This window comes from Symphalangus syndactylus, chromosome 11, assembly GCF_028878055.3.
Source record: "Symphalangus syndactylus isolate Jambi chromosome 11, NHGRI_mSymSyn1-v2.1_pri, whole genome shotgun sequence".
In the NCBI taxonomy this organism is placed as follows: domain Eukaryota; kingdom Metazoa; phylum Chordata; class Mammalia; order Primates; family Hylobatidae; genus Symphalangus; species Symphalangus syndactylus.
The window spans coordinates 43,930,852-43,953,773 of NC_072433.2; the positions used below are offsets into that span (position 1 = coordinate 43,930,852).

The following is a 22,922-nucleotide window of genomic DNA, read 5'->3' on the forward strand; positions in this document are numbered from 1 at the left end:
CTGGCAGTTTAAATATAAAAAGGCTTTGTTTAATGCCAGAAGCGTTTTCCCCCATGTTCTGGAAGTCGAGAAGCGTTCACCTGCTTCCCCCTTCCCCTCTTAAAGACCCGGAGGCCTTGCTAGCATTGGGAGAGAGGGGAGAATAGAGGGAGGTACACCAAAGCAGTGGTTCTTTTAGAGTCCACTTCCCCGTGCCTGTACCACAACCCTACCCACAAAAGGCCTTCTCAGGCCCTAGAAACCTCCCTAGTCTTTGTCTTTTTCCTGGGCTGTTTAGCTTTGAATCTTCTTCCGCAAATATCTGGGTGTGTTACAATGATGCCAACATCATTCCGGTTTTGGAATTCAAGTTGCAACTTAGCCAGCATGTGGAAGACTGTGGGGCAGGGTGTTTGGAGGGCACTGTAGAGGAAGGTGGGCAAGGCAAGGAAACTGAGAGCAGGGGGGCAGAGTGGCCCAGGGAAGGGGTGTCCTCTCCTTGAGCTGACCACTGTGAAGTGGGTCATATGTCTTATAAGGCTGTTTGCGTCTATTTCTTTTATTGTACATTTAGTGCCTCGGAGTATCTGGGCATAATAGGTATTAAACAAAGACAGCTGGGCTGGGCGCGGTGGCTCACGCCTGTAATCTCAGCACTTTGGGAGCCCGAGGTGGGCAAATCATGAGGTCAGTTCGAGACTAGCCTGGTCAACATAGTGAAACCCTGTTTCTACTAAAAACACAAAAATTAGCCAGGCATGGTGGTATGTGCCTGTAGTCCCATCTACTCTGGAGACTGAGGGAGGACAATCACTTGAACCTGGGAGGCGGAGGTTGTGGTGAGCCAAGATTGCGCCACTGCAATCCAGCCTGGGCAACAGAACGAGACTCCATCTCAAAAAAAAAAACCCAAAAAAACAAAGACAACTGTTTATGATTTTGTTGGGTTTTTTGGAGGCAAAGGTATAGAATAGTGTATAAAACCATACACTTTGGATCTAGACGCAAATCCTGGCCCCACAATTTTCTAATAATATAACTTCATGTCAATTTCTGTGTGCCTCTTTCCTTCTCTGTAAAGTGGAGCCAGTAATGATTGCACACCTCCCAGGGTTTGTGTAAAGATTGAATGAGTCAATTTACATAAGCACTGGAACAGTACCTGGCACATATAAGTGCTGTGTAAGTTTCAGTTTTTATTATCCCTCTAGAACAGAGGTTGGCATCACCTGTTTTTATACAGCCCTCCCTTGAGCTAAGAGTGCTTTACACATTTTTAATGGTTGGGGAAAAGAAAAAGAAACACTCATATTTCAGGATACATGAACATTACACAGAATTCAAATTTCAGTGTCCATAAATAAAGTTTTATTGGAACACAGCCACACCTATTCATGCGTGTTTTCACACTACAAAGGCAGTTAAGTCGGTTCAACAGAGACCTTATGGCCTGAAAAGCCAAAAATGTTTACTCTCTGGCCTTTAGAGAAAAAATTTGTCAAGCCCTGCTGGACAAGGTCAGCTGCAAGAGTGCAGAGATTTTTGCCTGTTGGATCATTAGTGTATCCCTAGTGCCTGGAACTGTGCCTGGAACATAATAGATGCCCAATAAGTATTTGTTGCATGAATGAGTTTGGCCCCAGGCAGTGGTGAGGCAAAGGCTCCAGTGTTCCTGAGCTTGGCATGGGGGTCTGTAGTGATTCAAGCAGATGCTCGCTTGGAGATCAGAAGAAGGAATTTGCCCACCCCCAACCCCTCAGTCTCCTTAAGCGGGGACCAAAAATCAGACTGGCCACAGGGAAGCTGCTCCTGCTGAGTTTGGCCTTGCTTTAGGCGAGGCACTCACATGGTCCTAACCAGATCCTTTCTATCCAGCCAAACCACACCCTAGGGAGGGACAACTTGGTGTCATCACTGGGGGGGTCTCCATTCCTTCCCTCCCCCTCTGTCAGACTCACAGCAGGCAGTGAAGTGGCTGGAAGGAGTTTGAGAATGGCTTCCTTGGGGCCAGTCGCAGTGGCTCACACCTGCAATTACAGCAGTTTGGGAGGCCAAGGCGGGCAGATCACTTGAGGTCAGGAGTTTAAGACCAGCCTGGCCAACATGACAAAACTCTGTCTCTACTAAAAATACAAAAATTAGCTGGGCATGATGGCACACACCTGTAATCCCAGCTACTCGGGAGGCTGAGGCAGGAGAATCCCTTGAAACCGGGGGGTGGAGGGTGCGGTGAATTGAGTGAGATGGTGCCACTGCACTCCAGCCTGGCCGACAGAGTGAGACTCAAAAAAAAGAAGTGAGAGAGAGAATGGATTCCCTGACCTTCTGGGGAGAGGGCGCTCCATGGCAAAGGGGTGGTTGGCTTTGGATCTTCCTGTCCTGGGGGAAAGAAGAGAGAGGAGGCAGAGGAGCCCCAGGCTCACTGGGGGCACTTGCCATGATGATATTCCACTCAGCTTTGCCAAGGAGCTCTTCAAAGTTCCTAGCAAGGGATGACCATGGGCTGGGAGAGATAATACATAACCCTCAGTGTGAGAATGTGCTCAGATCCCCCAGCGGCCTGCCCTGGTGACTAGGCCCAGGGCTGCCAGAGGCTCCTTTCTTCATTCAGTGCTTCCTGAAATCCTGTGTGCAAGGTGCTCAGTTTGGTGCTGGTGCTAGTGCAGGAGGAATAAGATACATCCCCTCCCGGGTGGAGCTCACAGCCTTCTGGAACATAAATAACTCTGATCCACTGAGGTAAGTGCATAGTCAGAGTGCTCTTCTGGATTGACCACTCCCTAAAACGAACTAAGGATACAACCATGAGTTTTGCAGAAGAGGAAACTCAAATAGCCAAAAACGCATGAAAAGAAACTCAATATGACTCTTGGTCCGGAAAAATGCAAATTAGAGCCACATAAAATGCCACTAGTATGCCATGAGATCAGCAAAAATAAAATGGGTGATAGTCCTGGGGGAATCTGGGAGAGAAGGCACTGTCATATACAGTTGGTGCAAATAGGAATTGTTATGGCTTTGAGGGGAAAAGAAACTTGGCAATATATATTAATTCAGGTTGAGTAGCCCTTATCTGAAATGCTTGGGACCAAAAATGTTTCAGATTTCTTTTTTTTTTCCAGATTTTGGAATATCTGCATTATATTTACCAGTTAAACATCTCTAACTCAAAAAATCTGAAATCTGAAATGCCTCAATGAGCATTTTCTTTGAGAATCATGTCAGCACTCAAAAAGTTTTGGATTGGCAGGGTGTGGTGGCTCACGCCTGTAATCCCAACACTTTGGGAGTCCAAGGCAGGTGGATCATGAGGTCAGGAGATTGAGACCATCCTGGCGAACACGGTGAAACCCCGTCTCTACTAAAAGTACAAAAAAATTAGCCAGGCGTGATGGTGGGTGCTTGTAGTCACAGCTACTCGGGAGGCTGAGGCAGGAGAATGGCGTAAACCCAGGGGACAGAGCTTGCAGTGAGGGGAGATCGCACCACTGCACTCCAGCCTGGGTGACAGAGTGAGACTCCGTCTCAAAAAAAAAAAAAAAGTTTTGGATTTTGAAGCATTTTGGACTTTGGATTTTCAGATTAGGGATGTTCAACCTGTATAAACAAAACGATACAAACCAAAAAACATACCCTTTGTCCGGCAGTCGCACTCCTGAGATTCCATCCTGAGACTTAAGGGTAAATATAGCAGGATACTTATTAAAGTGTGTGTGTGTGTGTGTGTGTGTGTGTGTTTGAGACAGGGTCTTACTCTGTTACCCAGGCCGGAGTGCAGTGAAATGCCTGAAGCCTCAAACTGGGCTCAAGCCACCCTGTGGCCCCAGCCTCCTGAGTAAGTGGAAGTACAAGCACATGCCAGCATGCCCCACTAATTTTTAAACTTTTTGTAGAGATGGGGTCTTGCTATGTTGCTCAGGCTGATCTTGAACTCCTATGCTCAAGCTATCCTCTGATCTCAACCTCCCAAAGTGCTGGGATTACAGATGTGAGCCACCATGCCCAGCCCTTAAAGTGTTTTTATGAAGGAACAAAAGCATGGAAACATTTATACCCAAGATGAAAAGTTAAACTGTGATACATTTACATGTGCAGTATTATGTGGCCATGAAAAAATGATGAATTAGCACTATTTCTTTCTTTCTTTCTTTCTTTCTTTCTTTCTTTCTTTCTTTCTTTCTTTCTTTCTTTCTTTCTTTTTTTGAGATGGAGGCTTGCTCTGTCACCAAGGCTGGAGTGTAGTGGCACGATCTCAGCTCACTGCAACTTCCTCCTCTCGGATTCAAGTGATTCTCCTGCCTCAGCCTCCCAAGTAGCTGGGATGACAGGTGCCCGCCACCACGCCCGGCTAATTGTTGTAGTTTTAGTAGAGACAAGGTTTTACCATATTGGCCAGGCTCATCTCAAACTCCTGACCTTGTGATCCGCCCGCCTCAGCCTCCCAAAGTACTGGGATTACAGGCATGAGCCACCGCGCCCGCCCGAGTTAGCACTATTCCAAGTGCCTGGAAGGGCTTCTAGGATGTGTAGTTAAGTCCAGTGAGGAGAGCCAGAGGTGGGCAAGTGACCAGCCTCTTCAGTGTGATGCACCTTATCACGCTAATACCAACCCAGCCCCTTCCCATACAGGTACTTCTGTTTGTATATGACCTGTGAGCAGGGAGAACTCTTCTGGAAACCAGGCTGCTGGCCTTGGAAGTGAGGAGAGGGAAAAGGCTAGATAAGTAAGGGGGAAAACAGCTTGGTCTACAAGCCAAATGGATAAGTATCTACTGCATAATGTTGACTGAAAACATGTAACCTAATGTCTTATACAAGATACTATTGTAAATGTGCAGAAGCAAATTTGCATATAAACAATGAGAAGCTAGTGACAGGGACCGAGGATAACGTTGTTTTAATCTTGGGTGAGCTTGTCAGAGCGTGAGAACAACTGTCTGCTCCCTCCACCTCCACATTTTCTGCTTCTGGGAGGGTAAAATTGTGTTCTTTCCAATAAAAAATTGTTTCAGTGCCTTTGCTGTTCTAGGCTTGCTCTAGGTACAAAGGACAGAGCCGTGAATAAGATTCAAGAAGTCCCTGTCCTCATGGAGCTTATAATCTAATGGGAAAGAGGGACATTAAATAAAAACAAACTGGGTGAGGTGGTTCACACCTGCAATCCCGGTACCATGGGAGGCCAAGACGGGTGGCTTGCTTGAGCCCAGGGATTTGCGACCAGCCTGAGCAACAAAGCGAGACCCTGTCTCTACCAAAAAAAAAAAAAAAAAAAAAAAAAATTACCCAGGACTGGTGGCATGTACCTGTGGTCCCAGCTACTTGAGAAGCTGAGGTGGGAGGATTGCTTGAGCCTGGGAGGTTGAGGCTGCAGTGAGCCGTGATCACACCACTGCATTGTAGCCTGGGTGACAGAGTGAGACACTGTTTCAAAAAACAAAACAAAACAGAAAGCAAGAACACAAACAAATAGGAGACCAAGTGGGTAAAATGAGATAACCGTGTAGACAGCACAACATGGTGCCTGGCACACAGGAGGCAGTAGGTGCCCAACCTTGACTAGCCCAATCACATGCTCAATTTAAAGAGTTGGGGAGGCTGGGTGTGGTGACTTATGCCTGTAATCCCAGCACTTTGGGAGGCTGAGGTGGGCGGATCACTTGAGGCCCGAAGTTTGAGACCAGCCTGACCAACATGACGAAACCCCGTCTTTACTAAAAATACAAAACTTAGTCGGGCAGAGTGGTGCACGCCTGTAATCCCAGCTACTAGTGAGGCTGAGGCAGGAGAATCACTTGAACCTGGGAGGCAGAGGTTGCAATGAGCTGAGATCACGCCACTGCACTCCAGCCTGGGTGACAGAGCGAGACTCTCTCTCAAAAAAAAAAAAAAAAAAACAGTTGAAGAAAGAGGCTCACTCTTTCTTTTCTTTTTTGAGGCAGGGAATTGCTCTGTCACCCAGGCTGGAATGCAGTGGCTAAATCGTAGCTTACTGCAGCCTCAACCTCCTGGGCTCAAGCCATCCTCCTACTTCAGCCTTTTAAGTAGCTGGGACTGCAGACACACACCACCATGCCCAGCTAATTTTTATTTTTATTTTTTGTAGAGATGAGGTCTCTTTATGTCGTCCAGGCTGGTCTCAAACTCCTAGGCTCAAGCAGTCATTCCACTTTGGCCTCCCAGAGTGCTGGGATTACAGGCATGAGCCACCACATCTGGCCAACTCTTTCTCATTGACCTTGAAACTGTCAGGACAGCTGGACCCTGGCAGCCATGCTGTCACTGTGTGGAGTCTGAGAATGAAGCCACTATGCAGGAGAGCCAGGCTGAATGATGGAGAGATGGTGTCCTTTGTGATATGATTTGAATACCTGGATCCTCTCAAGCCTGAATCTGGAACCACACAGTTTTTATTTAAGCCAGATTTAAAAAAAAAAAATCATTTTCAACAGAAAAATTCCTAAATTGTTATTCTTAGTATTCTTGTTGCTATCATCTCACTGCTTTGACTCTGTGGCTTCTCTGAAAGTTCAAGTGAGTCCAGGGACCTGCCCAGGAGAGGGTTCTGCATTTCTGGTTCCAGATTCCCAAACCTTGAGGCTAGCTGGACAGATGTATTCATACAAGAATGACCCCCAAAAAGTGTGTGTGTGCGGGGAGTGTCCAAAGAAAAAGATGGAGGGTCTTATGCTTGAGAGTCACCATCTACCACCTGACCCAGGTGGATGTCCCATGGTGGCAGGCGGCCCCTTCCTCATGTCTAGGGATACAAACCTGCCTGACATGTTGCCTGTCTGTCATTCCTGAGGGTGCCTGTGAACACCCCCCTCCCAACTTCCAGATGCTCTGCTGGGTATCCCCGCTCAGCATCTCTGCAGGGGCCAACAGAGCCCTGAAGCCCCATGAAGCAGGCAGGGCAGCTGACCCCCAGGGCCCTGCAGCCTTCTTCCCTGGAAGCCAGGCACAGCCTGGCTCCTTCCCTCTTGCCAGGAGTTTTGTCTTCCAGGGCCCCTCCCTCAACAGGTGCCCCCTTCCTTTCTGCATCCATTCTTCCAAGGGAAGCAAGGGGGAAACAGGGAAGCAGGGATGGAGAAGAGAAAGAACGGGCAGAGTCTTTGGCTCCAGACAAGCCATTTTCCAGCCTCAGTTTGCAACCCTGTAAATCAGGACCCTTGCTATCTCCACTGTCTGTTCATAGGGCCTTTCTCCCGAGGGTGGTATGTTCAAGATCTGATATGTCAGTCAAGGCCCCTGCAGCTTCTATGAATACCTAACACTGGAGGCTTTCCCAGCCCTGCTGGTTACCCCTGCAGCCCCCTGACCCCTGTAGCAGCATTCTTAAATGGGCTTAGGTCTAGTTGGAGGGGTACAGGGAACCTAGGTGATTTGACTTGAAGCTACATTTGAAAAAGATTGAGAAAACATCAGTTGTCCATATCAACTAACCCACCCCACTCCACCACCCCACCCCCCAACAAATGTAACATTTTCACATCTATTAGGTGCACATAAGTATCAGCTATTATTATTTTCTGCATGTTCAAAATCTTTCCTAATTAAACATGAACACAAAAGAATTTGGGGGTTGATGGAGATTTAGAGGAAGGACATGCTGTGCCCCCAACCTGACACAATCGTCTGTGGTTCCCAGATGCCATCTTTATCTATCTGTTTGTATGTCTACCTAAACATCCATCTATCTAAAATCAATACGTCAACTATGCTTCAGGCAAGTTACAGAAACTGAAATTAACTGGCTGGGCAGGCGAACACCTCCAGCTTTGGAGGAAGATTTGCCTTGATTTCCATCCCGGTTCTATCCCTTAAGGGCTGTGTGACCTTGGACCAGTGACATGGCCTCTCTGAGACTCGGTTTTCTCACGAAAAATGGAGATAATGACTGCATCATGGGCCTGAACTTCAACGGTATAGGAAGACCACTCTGCAGGATATTGGGCTGGGCCTTGGAAGTGGGGCGCTGGGAGAAAAGCGTGGAAAGGAGGGGTCTGTCCTTCCCCCAGCCCAGGGGATCTGGGTCCTCTTCCTGCCACCTCCTGCTTCAGACAAGGTTTCTGTGAGGTCCATGGGGTTCCCAGGGCAGAAGATCAGGAGAGTTTGTTTTCGGGCTTGCTGGCTTTTTGAGTGCGGGTTGGCGCCCCACGGGAGGCAGTGTCCCTGCGGGCCACTGCAGGAGCCTGGGCCGCCCTGCTCACGGGGCTTGGCGAGAGTGCAGGACCCAAGCGCGGCGAGGGGCACCTGGCTGCGGCCCCGCCCACGGCCCCTCACTCCTAGCTCGCAGACCATGTCCGGGGTCGCTCCGCTTCTAGCGCTGGGAGGTGGTGCGAAGTTGGAGAGCCTCTTGGGGTGGGAATGGGCGGCGGGGAATGGAACACCGCAAGAGCGCCAGAATAAGGGCTCCCTCTTCTTCACGCACCACCTCTGCCTCCCTGGCACGTGGCAGGCAACGAGAATGAGCCAGACTCACCAGGCTGTGGGCCTGGGGCTTAGTCCCACTTACAAACATGGTTACAGCCTGTAAGGGGCGCTGCAGGGTGGCTTCCCCGTCTTTGCAGGGAACACATTCCCTTTGACTCCACGCAGATCCCAGCCTGCTTGCCTTCTCCTGCCTGGTCAGTTAGGATCTGGGGACAGCTGAATTTGTGGTCCCTGCTAACCTCCCATCAGGAGAATGGAAGATTAGCGTGTGCTACGTGCGGGCTCTGGGCTAACAAGCCAGAGTGTCAGTTAGTGTGATCCCCCACTCCCTTCACCACGACCAGGCAGTTCCATCAGACCAGGGGCTTTTCTGCCTTGCCCAGCTGGCGCCCACTCGTGGCCCAGTGGCTGTCACAGCATGCCCCCCCCCGGAGGTTGCAAACTTGGGTTAGGTGAAGAAAGCATTTATGATAGTAAGATGTCACTTTCTTCAGCACTATTCTAAGTGCTTTATCTATAGGCTCCTTTAATCCTTACAGCAGCCCTACCTGGTAAGTACGAGCATGCCCCCATTTTCACAGATGAGGAAACTGAGGCACAGATAAATGAAATTTCTTGCTGGGAGGCAGAGGAGCTGAGTTCAAAGCAGGCTGTCTGCATTCGTATCACCAGATGTTGGTCTCACCCAGGACTAAAAGCAATGACACCCGACGCCTACCCCCAACCAACATCTAGCAACTTCAGGATGTTCAGTTCCCTCACCTGCCTTCCCTCCCCCAACATTTCTTTGTTACCTGGTTTTGGAATTGAGAGTACTGGCTTCAAGGCCAGCTCTGCCATTAGTTGGCAATGTGACCTTGGGCAAATCTGTTCCTTGCTAGACATCAGTTTCTCCATCTTTCTAGTCCAAGACTAGATCATCTCATAAGGCCCTTCCAGGTCCTTTAGACCCAGAATTCTGTTGCTTTTGTAAGGGGGACCTAATTGTTCATTTTCTGCCCTTGACAAACAGGCCCTCCAGAAGTCCTTGGCTTGGCCAAATGGTGGCTCTGCTCCCATGGGCAGGAGAAGGTTTGGAGTGCAGGCAGAAACTTCCCAAATCTTCCCCTTACTCCTGCTGTGGCCTTGGCTCTGGGCAGGGGCTCCAGGGCCTCTCCCAGTGGGTGCCGGAGGCCAGAGCCGCCTTTGTCTGCTGCAGGAGGCCAGCCAGGCGGCTGCGGCTGCAACCGGCCCCTGCCCAGGCCTGGGAGATGGTTTTTTTTTTTTTCCTGTGTGTTGCAGCTGGGACCGTTTATAATAGGAAAAAAAGAGAATGACCAGGCCAGCCGGCTGGAAAATAAAGAGACTTAAAAAGAAAAGGGCTAGGCCTGTTCTTCTCCTGCAGAGGCTTTGGTTAAGCAGAAAGTTTTAGTTCCTTTCTGAAAGGCATTTGGGCTTTTGAAGTCCCCTGCGGGAGCTCCCTCTGGCCCCTGGGAAGCCAGGCCCTGGCATGTCCCAAAGCGCATGGCCAGGATGGGGCCAGGCCGCTAAGCGGAGGCAGTGGCAGCCCCGGGAATTACTGCACCGGGCTGTGTCCACTGAGGTCTGAGTGCTGCCTCATCTGCTCCCATCCCAGTGGGGCCCAAGCCCCATAACCTCCCTTTGGTGGCCTTTTCCCTGAATTTCCTCTGCTCTTCAGGCTTTGAATTCTGGCCTGGTGCCGGTTGGGCCAGAGGGTAGGAATAAGCCCAGATGTGCTTCTTCATTCAGACAGAGAACCAGGGGGATTTCACAAATGGGGAGACTGAGGCACTGAGCGGGTTTGCCCAAGGCCACCCAGGGAACCTAAACTTTTTTATTTTTTAAAAGACAAGGTCTTGCTTTGTCACCCAGCAATCATAACTTGCTGCAGCTTTGAACTCCTGGGTTTAAGACATCCTTCCACCCAGGTTCTGAGTAGCTGGAACCACAGGCACACACCACGACACCTGGCTAATTTTATTTTTATTATTTATTTATTTATTCATTTATTTTTGAGACAGAGTCTCACTCTGTCACCCAGGCTGGAGTGTAGTGATATGATCTCAGCTCACTGCAACCTCTGCCTCCCAAGTAGCTGGGATTACAGGTATCTACCACCATGTCTGACTAATTTTTGTATTTTTACTAGAGATGGGTTTCACCATGTTGGCCAGGCTGGTCTCAAACTCCTGACCTCAAAAGATCCGCCTGCCTTGGCCTCCCAAAGTGCTGAGATTACAAGCGTGAGCCACTGCACCTGGTCATTTTTATTTTTCTAGAGATGGGGGTCTCTCTATGTTGCCCAGGCTGCTCTTGAACTCCTGGAATCAAGCAGTCAACCTCACAAAGTGCTGAGATTATGGGTGTGAGCCACGAACCTAAACTGATTGAATGGCTGTTGTGTGTGCTCTGCCTATAAACATTAACAATAGCTAATGTGAATTAAGCCCTCACAATATGAAGGCCCCAGGGAAGGAATCCAGGGAACGGAGGAACAAATAAAAATAGGTGCTTGTGTTCTGGGGCTGTCAGGAAGCTGCTTACCTGCTCTCTTCTCTAGCCTTGTGAATGAGCTTACTTCCTTGTCAGCCCACCCCTCAGCAGAGTCTCAGCCATACTCATTACTGAAAAGGAACCACAATCAAAACTTTATAATGAACATTGATCAAGCACCTACTATGTGCAAAGTGCTGCGTACTAGGCATGTTACAGCATGAGCTGATTCCATGCCCCTTTCATATCATGGAGGCAGGTCACTATGGTGACATTGTCTTATGGATTACAACCACCCTGTGCCAGGGACACTATCCTCTCATTTTATAGGTAAGGTTGTCTTGCCCAAGGTAAGGCTGGGATTTGAATTCACCAGCTCTTTCCCCTGTGTGTCTAGAGCCCACTGCTGACCTCTGGACAGTGTCCTGCCAGCTTTTCCAGTCACCAGCACTCACTGGACAGGCAGTGGGCACCCTTGTGTGAAAGGGGTATAGAGCAAAATTGAGGGCTCTGCCCTGAAAGAGTGTTTGACCTAGTTGGGTGGGCAAAGCTTTCTTTCTTTTGTTTTCTTTCTTTCTTTTTTTTTTTTTTTGAGACAGAGTCTTTCTCTGTCACGCAGGCTAGAGTGTAGTGGCACGATCTCAGCTCACTGCAACCTCCACCTCCCGGGTTCAAGTGATTCTCCCGTCTCAGCCTCCTGAATAGCTGGGATTACAGGTGCACACCATCACGCCCAGATAATTTTTGTATTTTCAGTAGGGATGGGGTTTCACCATGTTGGCCAGCCTGGTCTCGAACTCCTGACCTCAAGTGATCTGCCCACCTTGGCCTCCCAAAGAGCTGGGATTACAGGTGTGTGAAAGCACACCCAGCTCAAAGCCTTCTAATCAGCCTCTGTTGTCTGGCAGAAAGCCTTCGTGTAACAATGGTTGATTGCCCAGGGAGATATTTGGGCACTTCCTCTGTGTGCCACACAGATTGATGTTTTTTTCTCCCAAAGCCAGCCCTAAGTTCTGAGCATCTGCAGGGTACTAGGGATGCAATGGGGAACAGTGTAGACTCAGCCCTGATAATCCTCTTTCTCTCCCTCCTTCCTGGAGGCATTGGGTGTCTAAGGGCATTATATGTGCCGTGTACAGGGACCACAAATGCTGATGTTCTTCTGAAATCTCCATGGTATTTCTCCCAGGCCTGGGCATCTAGTAGTTTCTTTCCATGATGGTGGGGAAGGAGTATTTATACAAGGAAAGAAATAAATACCAGATTTTTCCCCCCAAAATGATCTAAGCCAGTTTCATCCTTTTCAGTAGATAATAGTGGTCACAAAAGAGGTTAGAGGTGGATGAAGTTTTTCCACTCCCCCACAACCTCTCTACCAAGTGATACTGAAGGCCAAATTCTGTCGCACACACCGACCGTTATGAAACAGACATTGGCTGAGCACCATGGCTCATGTCTGTAATCCTAGCATTTTGAAGGCTGAGGCAGGCAGATTGCTTGAGGCCAGGAATTCGAGACCAGCCTGGCCAACATGGTGAAACCCTGTCTCTATAAGAAATACAAAAATTCTCCGGGTGTGGTGGTGTGTACCTCTGGTCCCAGCTACTTAGGAGGCTGAGGTGGGAGGATCGCTTGTGCTGGGGAGGTTGAGGCTACAATGAGCTATGATCGTGCCACAGCACTCCAGCCTGGGCAACTCAGCGTGACCCTGTCTCAAAAAAAAAAAATAAATAAAAAATAAAAAACCCAGATGTCCAGTAGCAAAGTAGGACCATTTTAAGCACAAAACAGATCCTGCAACCACTTTTGTGAGCTCCATGAAGTCTCAGCTCTCTATCCTTCCAGACTCTCTGACCAGTTCCAGTGTGAAAGGCACACTCCAGATATACCCATCACATTTCCAGTCAGGAATCTGTGTCCTCTACTGGGCACCATGCAGCTGAAATCCTACTCAATGGCTGGACTCAGGGCCCCTTAGGGCTCAAGGTATGTGTGCAGGGAGTTCGCCTTAAAGATACAGCTTATCTCAGCCTCTCTGGCTTTATAGTCCCTGTTCATGCAAGGTGGGGTGTGTCTCTGGATCATGTTTGCTGAACTGTACATGAGAGCTTTCAGTTTCATCAATGAGAGCTCACTGCTAAACGTATCACATTTTTTGATGTCCAGTTTGCTAATTAGATTGGATGGTGGTTGGTTGAGTTACTGATGGTGGAAGGACTTGTGACCAGTCTTGAAGTGTGTGAGTCATGAAATTTGCATGCTACAGAGCATTTTGCCTTATCACTTCTGGGTAAAGCTGAAAGAATTTGGCATCACATCACATTCATTAAACAGAAGTTTAAAAAATTTTCTTAAAAAGCCCAAGCACAGTGGCTCATGCCTGTAATCCCAGCACTTTGGGAGGCTGAGGCAGGTGGATCACTTGAGGTCAGGAATTCGAGACCAGCCTGGCCAACATGGTGAAACCCCATCTCTACTAAAAATACAAAAATTAGCTGGGCATGGTGGTGGGTGCCTGTAATCCCAGCTACTCGGGAAGCTGAGGCAGGAGAATCACTTGAGCCTGGAAGGCGGAGATTGCAGTGAACCGAGACTGCGCTACTGCACTCCAGCTTGGGTGACACAGAGCAAGACTCCATCTCAAAAAAAAAAAAAAAATCGTACTGAAAAAAATTGTAAAGCGAATCACAAACATTATAAAATAAGTATTTTAAGAGAACAAAGCAGCAAGTGACTCTAAGCCAAGTGACCCCAGGCTTGAGTGTGCTGCACACCTGGGCAGCTACAGGTGGTCGGGGTAGATGCTCTCAGGGCCAGAGCCTGGAGTTTCAAGCTTTCTGAGGGTACGAGTCCACGGGGATCCTCCCGCCAAGTTGGTTTCCTTGCTGTCTTGTGGGTGTTCCCTGCAAAGACTGCTGACGCTTGAAGAATTAAATAATTATAATAATGACGATAAAATAGAAATGGCTTTCCCAGCTGAACAGAAACCAGAGAAGACAAGGAGGTTCCCACACCCGCCTTATTGTTTTTGGCACCAGGCTACTACAGCCCCAGAGAGCCCCAGAGAGGCAGATGTCTGGGTCCACTGCTGGCCTCTTTGAGTTGTGGTCATGGGGAGGGGGGACAACGGGGACCTCTGGGGAATTTCAGGAGCATCTGCAGGGATTTCCCTCCTCAAAACACCAGGCTGAGAACTAAAAGCAGAGAAAAGGACTCTCTTTTCCATCTTGCCTTCCTCTCTTCTGAACCCTTAGGAACTTCAAGACCAAGTCTTGTGAGAAGAACCCTGCAAATAATGATGAAGAAGTGAGGAAGACCTGGGTTTGTGGCATCTGCTGGTTAACAATCATGCTGCCAGGCCATCTCCTGGAAGGCTTGACCAGAGAGCATGGCCATTGCTTCCTTAGTACCAGAGGACAGGGGTGTTCAGGGAAACTTGGATTCCACAAATAGATGCATCATTAAAATAAAACACAACCAGCCTGGCCAATATGATGAAACCTCATCTCTACTAAAAATACAAAAAAATTAGCTGGGCATGGTGGCACATGCCTGTAATCCCAGCTACTTCAGAGACTGAAGCAGGTAAATTGTTTGAATCTGGGAGGCGGAGTTTGCAGTGAGCCAAGATCGTGCCACTGCACTCCAGCCTGGGCGATAGAACAAGACTCCGTCTCAAAAAATAAATAAACAAATAAATAAAATAATAAAACGCAAATGCAGAAAACCTTCTCAATAGACATAAAGAAGCTAGAAAGCTTCTAGAAAGCAAGGGCAAGTCTGAATCAAGGAAATACCAGGGAGAAAGAGGAACTTATTGGTGCAAGGAGGGGATCTGCAGTTGTGTAACTGGCATCTCTATGAACATGGTTGACCTTGGAGGTGGTGAAGGTGAGAGAGAAAAGGTAAGGGAGGACAGTGAAGGCCGGATGACTGCTGTCTTGTGGCCAGACAGCCAGCACGAGCAGACGAGAAACCCTCAGGACCACACTATGAGATCCATGCTATCCGTTTTCTCATTTTGCAGATGCAAAAATGGAAGCACAGACTCCCTTGCTCCGGGTTCCTCAGCTAGGTGGTGAGGGAGGCTGGATTGGAAAATGGATGGAATTGGCTCCTAACCTGGCCATGGTGGCCTTTGCCTGAGCTGTGACAACTCTCGCTGAGAAGCCTCCAGCTCCTTTGTGCCCCAGGCCTTTTGCACACACTGTTCACAGCTGGGAACTCTATTCTCCATCCCCCCCCCTTGGCTCCTTCCTCCTCCTCCATAGGGCTCTCAGCAGACCACCTTTGAGACTCTGTTTTGTGGCCTCTTTGTACTATATTTTAATTTCTTCTCAGGATTGATCAAAACTATAAGTAAATAATTATTTTTGTGGCTATTTATTTATTTGAGACAGAGTCTCACTCTGTTAACCAGGCTGGAGTGCAGTGGCGTGATCTTGGCTCACTGCAACCTCTGCCTCCTGGGCTCAAGCAATTCTCATGCCTCGGTCTCCCAAGTAGCTGGGATTACAGACACCCACCACCACGCCCAGCTAATTTTTGTATTTTTAGTAGAGACTTTCACCATGTTGGCCAGGCTGGTCTCGAACTCCAGACCTCAAGTGATCCACCCATCTCAGCCTCCCAAAGTGCTGAGATTACAGATGTGTGCCACCGCGACTGGCCTTGTGTGGCCATTTATTAAGTCAGCCACCCCCCCCCCCACCCCCTACAACTAGAGGGCAAGCCCCAACAGGGAGGAACTGCTATCCTTCTCATTCATTGTTTTACCCTCAGTCTTGGCACACAGTAAGTGCAAAATCATAAATAAATGTTGAATAAACACAGGAACAAAGCAGTGAACTTATTCTCTGGGGAAAGGCTGAAGGGATAAATTGTCCCTCCCCAAAATGACTGTTCCTCATAGGCCGATGCAAATTCTTCACAGTAGGAACTGGGAGTTTCAAGTAATAAAGCGGTAAACAAAAACCACTCATTCCAGATATTCCAGATATATATTCAAGTGACTGCTGTCATTTAAAGTAAGTGATTTGTGTGTACGTGGAAGGGGAAAAGGTGGGCATTTGTTTTTTCTTTTTCTTTTCTTTTTTTTTTGAGACGGAGTCTTGCTTTGTCACCCAGGCTGGAGTGCAGTGGCATGATCTCAGCGCACTGCAACCTCAGCCTCCCAGGTTCAAGTGATCGTCATGCCTCAGTCTCCCGAGTAGCTGGGACTACAGGTATATGCCACCAAGGCACGTGCCACCATGCCCAGATAATTTTTGTATTTTTAGTAGAGACAGGGTTTCAACATGTTGCTGGGGCTGGTCTCGAACTCATGACCTCAGATGATTCACCCACCTCAGCCTCCCAAAGTGCTGGGATTACAGGCATAAGCCAGGGCCTCCCCAGCAGGTGATCCATCCGTTTCATCTTCCCAAAGCGCTGGGAGAAAGCCTTTATGTAACAATGGTTGATTGCCCAGGGAGGTATTTGGACACTTCCTCTGTGTGCCACACAGATTGATGTTTTTTCTCCCAAAGCCAGCCCTGAGTTCTGAGCATCTGCAGGTACTAGGGATGCAATGGGGAGCAGTGTAGACTCAGCCCTGATAATCCTCTCTCTCCCTCCTTCCTGGAGGCATTGGGTGTCTAAGGGCATTATATGTGCCGTGTACAGGGACCACACATGCTGATGTTCTTCTGAAATCTCCATGGTATTTCTCCCAGGCCTGGGCATCTAGTAGGTTCTTTCCATGATGGTGGGGAAGGAGTATTTATACAAGGAAAGAAATAAATACCAGATTACAGGTGTGAGCCATGGCGCCTGGCCAAAGGTGGGCATTTGATCACTTACTAGAAAGCATCTCTTGAGCAACTGTGGGAGCTCTGCAGGGATCGTAGGTCTGAGGCCACAAAGTGAACGCTACCTTGTTTTCTTTATTGTCCTATTTTGTTTTTGTAGCCCACCAGACCGTCGTGCATTCACCAGTCTGCTCAAAATGACACCTGCCTCTGAAAATTCAAGGAAGAAGCCTCAGTTGCTGCACGTCTAGGAAAAACATTCTTAAGGAGCATGGTTGGGGAAAGCACCCCTTGGGCAAGAGGTTTCCCCTCTTCCAGCCAAGTTACGACTTTGAAGGAAGATGCACCTTTTTGTGGGCAAAGTCTTACTTGTTCTCAAAAACCTCAACTTGGAATTTCTCTTGCATTTATGATGGTGGCTCCTGCTCCTTACAGCTTACAATGGGTTTCCACAGCCACTCCTCCTAGCAGGGCAGGAGCAGCTGTTCACTTTCCGACGAAGAAGGAGAGGCCAGAGGGGCCCCTTCTCATAGGGGAGGGGACCGGACCCCCTATTCCCTGCCAGAAGTAGGCAGGTGGGGGGTATAAAACACCACCTGAAAATGACCCTTTCTGATCCAAGGTCACCCGTGAGAAGCAAGGCCCAGGTGTCACCTGGTGTCCCTCGAGGCCCTTGCAGTCCGAGCTCAAAGGTGGGGTGGGGATTGCAAATAAGGAAGGCACTATTGGCTTTTTGTTTCTTTGAGATTTTCCTTAAAACAACATTTTTCTGGAAGGAGTTAAAAATGAAACAAACTTCAGAGGAAGCGGGACGGGCCGAGGCGGGGACAAGGTCGGGCTCCCTCTGCACTCTGACTGCCGCTGAGCTGGGAGACGCCGAACTTGGCGGGGGAGGGTGGAGCGTCGGGACGCGGACGTACGTGCAGGCGACGCGTGGGAGGGGGCCCGGAAAACTTTGTGCGCGGCTCCAGGATCTCTTCCTTTCGGATTAGGTCAGGATGGGCTATTGCGGGTTCCCCATCCTGTTGCCCCCACCTCCGTCCTCAGCTTTCAGCAGGCCCCTAGGGGTGGAAAAGGGCACCCCGTGGGACTCCAACCACCCCTCTCCCCCGACGGCACCTCTTTCGTCCCGCACACGCATTCCCCACCGCGCTCCTTTTGTCCGCCCCCTCACTCTCCAGACTCCCGGCTGGGCAGGATCCGCAATCTCCAGCCCCCCAGAGAGCCTGGGCGGGCGAGCTGGGGGCCGTTCCCCGCCCCCTCCCTCTAGCAGAGGCAGCCCGTGGCGGGGGCACCCCAGAGCCGAGGCCAATCGCCCCCCTCCCCCAGCGTGTGCCATCTGCCGCCTGTCAGCCACTCTCTGCGGGCCTCGATCCCAGGCGCCAGCGGGGGTAGGGGGAGCGGCTGATTCTGCCTCTCCTTCCTGGCTCCTTCCCAGTCGCCTCGCGGCCCCTGCCCTCGCCTCGGCCCTTGGCATCCCCGGTTCAGCCCAACTCCGTCCATCCCTGGGCCGCGGGGGGCGGCTCCCATTCCCTCCGGGAAGGCCGAGATGTTGGACACTCTTGGACGCACAAGCTGGGGAGGGCTGTGGCCTGGGGATGGCAGCGCTAACCCGGGGAAGGGCGGCCCTCAGGGTTTAGGTCTAGTTAGGGGACGTCTCGGTCCTGGCCCCCGCCCCTCTGGGGAGCGTCGCTCGCCGGCTCTCGCTGTCAGGGTGTCCACTTAGGCGTCGCGTTTAGCCAGTCACCCGACTCTACCTCTGAGACTGCCTAGGGCGCGCGCGCCTGGCCCCCCTGCCTCAGGCCTCTCCGCATCCTCCAGCCCGCGCTCCCCAGCCGCGTGTGTGCGGGGGTGGCATCTACCTCGGCAATCAGCTCAGCACGGTGTTGGCGAGCAGGGCCCGGCGGGACCGCGGAGAGAGCTGAGCGGGGCCGGTCCCGGCTGGCGGGCAGGCTGGGGAGCGGCGGGGCGCGGGCACCCTGCGTGGGGCGGGCGCCGCGGCCCGGCCGGCCCCGGAGCTGTTCTCTGCGGGCAGCAGGTTTTTCCGTGAAAGGTTGCCCTGGGTAACTCGTCTCCGAGGGGACGTAGCCCTCCCCTCTCCAAGTGGCAACTTATCGATCCGAGAGATTGATAACCCCCAGCGCCGCGCCATGCACCCGCTCCGTTCTCCTGGCTCCGGGGCGCGCCGGCCCGAGGTGGCGCCACTCACCCGGGAGGGGGGCGAGGTCGGGGCCGCTCCCCACCCGAGACCTGGCCGCCTGCAGCTAGTGGGGGAGGGAGAGGCTCCGAGGAACGGTTTAGGGGAGCCGTCTGGGGAAGACTTTTCCCAAGTCAGAACCCTTCCCCGGCTTGCCGGGAGACCGGAGTCTCAGCCGTTCAGGAGCTGCGGGGGGACTCGCGGCGCCCCCTGGCGGCTGGGTAAAACCTCGCAGAAAGTAGCAGCTGGTTTATTTCTTCTGACAACTGCGCGGGGAGGGGGTGCTCCTGCAGGGTCTCGGGTGTAAGGTGTTCCTTTTACAGTCAGACAGAGGAAGTGCACACCAGGCGCGAGAATTCTGCAAATGCGGGTGTAGGGGGCGCACGGGGTTAGCCCAGTGGTGGAAGAATTTGTTGGATGTGGGGCAGGGGTGGTCTTTGAACACCGACCGGTGGGCAAAAGCCAATCTGGCAGAGCCAGGTCCTGGGATAGTTCATGTGCGTGAGGCGTACATCGCGAGGTGGCAATACTAGGGCAGCCCACCTCGGTATGCTCCCCCATTCTCTCACTTTTTATAGTTTGTGAGGCTCATACGTCTTGGCGAGCTTGACAGCCGCGTGGGCCCTAAGTGTGTTCCCTCCTCCTGCCCCCGGTGCAGCCAGCGCCCAAGCCCCGGCCCCGCGTGCTGGTGCGGTGCCCGCGCCCGCGCCGTGCCTGCCGCCGCCGCCGCCGCCGCCGCCGCCGCCGCGGTCCGGGTTTTGCGGGCGGCCGGAGCTGTATTTCCAGCGCTGTCCATCGCTCGGTGCTGTTGGCCCTCTCTCCGTCTGATCCGAGCCGGAGCAGTGCGGGGCGCCCCACGGGATCAGAGCGCTCCCCCGCCGGGACTCCGCTCCTCACATCCTCCTGCTGGGACCCGGCTACATTTCCAGCCAAGCCTGGCTTTATTATGTGTCTCTGCAGTGCAGCCCCAGCAGCCGGATCGGGAGGAGGAGAGCCAGCGACCACAAAGAAGACAGGAGCGCGAGGGAGGCTGGCGGGCGGGCCGGCGCCGGCTGGAGCGCGGAGGAGCCGGGGCGCAGCCGCCGCCGCCGCTGCCCAGGAGGACGGGAGCCCGGCCGCCGCCGCCGCTGCCGCCTGCTCGTCCTCCTCCTCCGCCACCGCGGCCGCCGCCTCCCCCCTCTCCGAGCCCCTGGCCCATGGAGGCAGCTAGCGGGGCCGGCGACTTGGCACCGGCCTGGGGATCGGCTGCGCGCCTCGCGCTGAGCACCGCAGCCCGAGGGCAGGCAGCGGCGGCCCGGCGCACGGGCTGAGCGATGCCCGAGGCACGGGCGCGCCTGCCGGCCGCCGCCTGAGCGCCCCCGCGCGCCCCTTCCTCCTCCGGGGGGCCGGCGCCGGACCGAGCCGAGAGCCAGAGAAGGGGGCGTGAGCCAGGGGCCCGGAGCCGCGGCTTCCGAGCCACTGCGGCCGTTTCGAGCCTCCCCTCCAAGTAGGCTGAGTTGAGGGACCCCCGCCCCCTATCCATCATAATCTCCAAACCAGGCGCTTGGGCATTTTTGAGCCATTAATATTTATTATTTTTTTTGTGCGGCAGGGGATAATTTGAAGGCTTTTTTTTTTTTTTTTTTCCGGGGGGTACTGAGCTTCCGCGCTCCCGACCGCCTCCCGGTCTCCTCCCCCCTTGAGATACCCTCGACTCCAGCCCCGTTCCCCCTCCTCAGATGGGTTCATTGTGAGCTCCGCACCGGGCTGCGTGGCCGGACGCCTGCAAACTTTGCACAAAAATCCGGCAAGGGGCGGAGGAGGAGGAGAAGGAGGAGGAGGGTGAGGGTGGCGGTAGGGTGGGGGAGGGAAGGAGGGGGCCGCAGGGGCCGGGGGCCGGCGGGGGGTTGGGAGGAGGAGGGGGGCGGCTTTTTTTTTTTTTTTTTTTTTTTTTTTTGCATAACTCGGCTCGGCCGAGTGGCCTCCGGACTCCCCGCGCCGCTGGGACCGCCGCTTGGATCGGGAGCCCCCGGCTGCCGCATTGCAACAGGCAGGGCCCCGGCGCGCCCCCCGGGCCTCCCCCCGCCTTCGAGCGGCCTCGGCCGGCCCGGGCCGCCCCCCCAAGGGAGGCCGCCCCGGACCTGCGGTCCGCTCCCCACAGCCGCCAACCGGGCTGCAAAAAAAAAAGTTTCCAAGAGACAGGCGGAGGAGAAGGGGGAGAAGGGCTGCCCGGAGCGGCGGGGGGCGGCGGGGGGAGCCGGCTGCGGAGGGCGACGGAGCGCCCGGAGCCCCGGACATGTCCAGGCGGAAGCAGGCGAAGCCGCGCTCGGTGAAAGGTGAGCGAGCGAGGCCCGGCGGAGGCACGAGCGAGCGAGCGAGGAGGGAGGGAGCGAGGGAGCGAGGGAGGAGGGACCGGCGAGCGGGCGGGCGGCCGGGGACCCGCGCGAGAGAGCCGAGAGGAGGAGGAGGAGGCGGCAGAGGAGGCGGAGGCGGAGGCGGAGGCGGAGGAGGGGGAGGAGGAAGCCGGGAGCAGGAGGCGGAGGCGGAGGCGGCGGCGGCGGCGGCGGCGGCGGCGGCGGCGGAGGGGGTACGCCGCGGACACCCTCCCCGCCTGGACCCGGCGCCGTCGCCCGTGGGGGACACAGGCCTGGGGGCGCCGCTAAGGGGCCCTTGCCGCTCCCTCCGTGCGGGCCCCAGGCCCGTGTGGCCAATCAAGGGGTGCGGGCCCGACTTGGCGGGGATTGCGAATCTCGGCGGCGGCGGGCGGGCGACAGGAGGAAGGAAGAGGCGGCGAGGACGGGCGCCCGGCAGGCCGACAGCTCCGAGGCCGCCCTCGCTGGCCCCGGGTCTCGCTGGCTCTTTCTGGCCCCTGCCTGGTCGCCCGAGGACGCGGGGAGCGGCGGGCGCTGTCCGCGAGCGCCCCGGGCGCCGCGCCCTCGCCCCGGCTGCCAGGCGCCCCCTCCCGCCCCTGCCCAGGCCTTCTCCCGGCCCGGGCCCCTGCACTTCCTGCCTCCTCCACCGAGGCCCACCGGGCAGGGAGCCTCCGCCAGGAGTTCATTGTCTGCGCCGCGCCGCGCCGCGCCGGCGGGACGCGGTTCCTCAGGGGAGCTCAGCGGCCGCGGTGCGCGCCCCTCCGCGGAGGGCGCCCCGGATCTGACCCTGGGCACCGGCACCCTCGACACCCAGGCTGGCTTTCTGTGTCGGCTCCCCGGGGTGCGCGCGTTTGTAGGGAGCTGCAGATACATAGATACACACACCCATCCCTTCGTCTCCACGCTTTGCTTTCTATTTCCACCGAGGGCCCCCAGCTCGAGGGGACCCCTGGAGAGTAGAGGCCCCGGGGAAAGGCCGCGCGCCGTCAGCGGAGCCCCTCCCCTGGCCTCCTATCCCCGCGGCTGGCCTTTCTAGGCCTTGCCTGCCGCTTTGTCCCGATTCTAGCCCCTCGGTTGGGTGCCCGGGCGCCCGGCTGTGAGATGGGAGATGATCGAGGAAGGGGGAACGATGAGAGCGGCAAAGTCTACGGAGCCAAAGCCCCCAGGCCCTTGTCTTCTCCCAGCTCCCCTGATGACCTCTGGCCTGAGCCCAGTTCTGCTCTGAAAAGTTCATTTCCTGGAGGCCTGCGCGGGAAGGCGCTGGGGCCCCGCTCCCTTCCTGCCAGCCTTGCGCCTGGCTGGAATGGCTGGAACTGAATCTGGCAAGGAGGATCTTGAGACACCCGTCAGTTCTGTCCTCCTGAAGTCCCCGAAAGGACTGCCCCCTGCCCAGCAGAGACCCTCCCCGTCATATTAGAAGGAGACCAACTGAGTCCAAACGGAGCGCCCGGCCCGTTCCTACTCCTCCTTTTCCCTGAGAGAAGTTGGTCTTGTTCGCCTCACCCTGCCTGGTCTCCCAATCCGGGACGGCCTGGCCTGCTCCACAGAACTGGGAGTTCAGAGGGTGTTCCGATTGGGGGACTGGCAAACCAGAAGAGAGACTCCAAGAAGAGGACGGGAAAGAAGGGTGGATGTTTCTCTTTTGCTGATGAAAGGGCTGTACGGCTTGAAATAATACTG

The 22,922-nt window shown here is 53.5% G+C and overlaps 1 protein-coding gene across 1 annotated transcript in view; it reads left to right on the plus strand.

The window, feature by feature from the left end:
* Positions 1–20,818: 20,818 nt before the first annotated feature.
* Positions 20,819–22,922, plus strand: part of ZNF423 (zinc finger protein 423) — a 367,833-nt gene continuing 365,729 nt past the window's right edge. Inside the window, exon 1 of the mRNA XM_055299154.2 lies at positions 20,819–21,206. Coding sequence (XP_055155129.1) covers positions 21,167–21,206 — 40 coding nt within the window. The 5' untranslated portion in view covers positions 20,819–21,166. The remainder of the gene's footprint in view (positions 21,207–22,922) is intronic.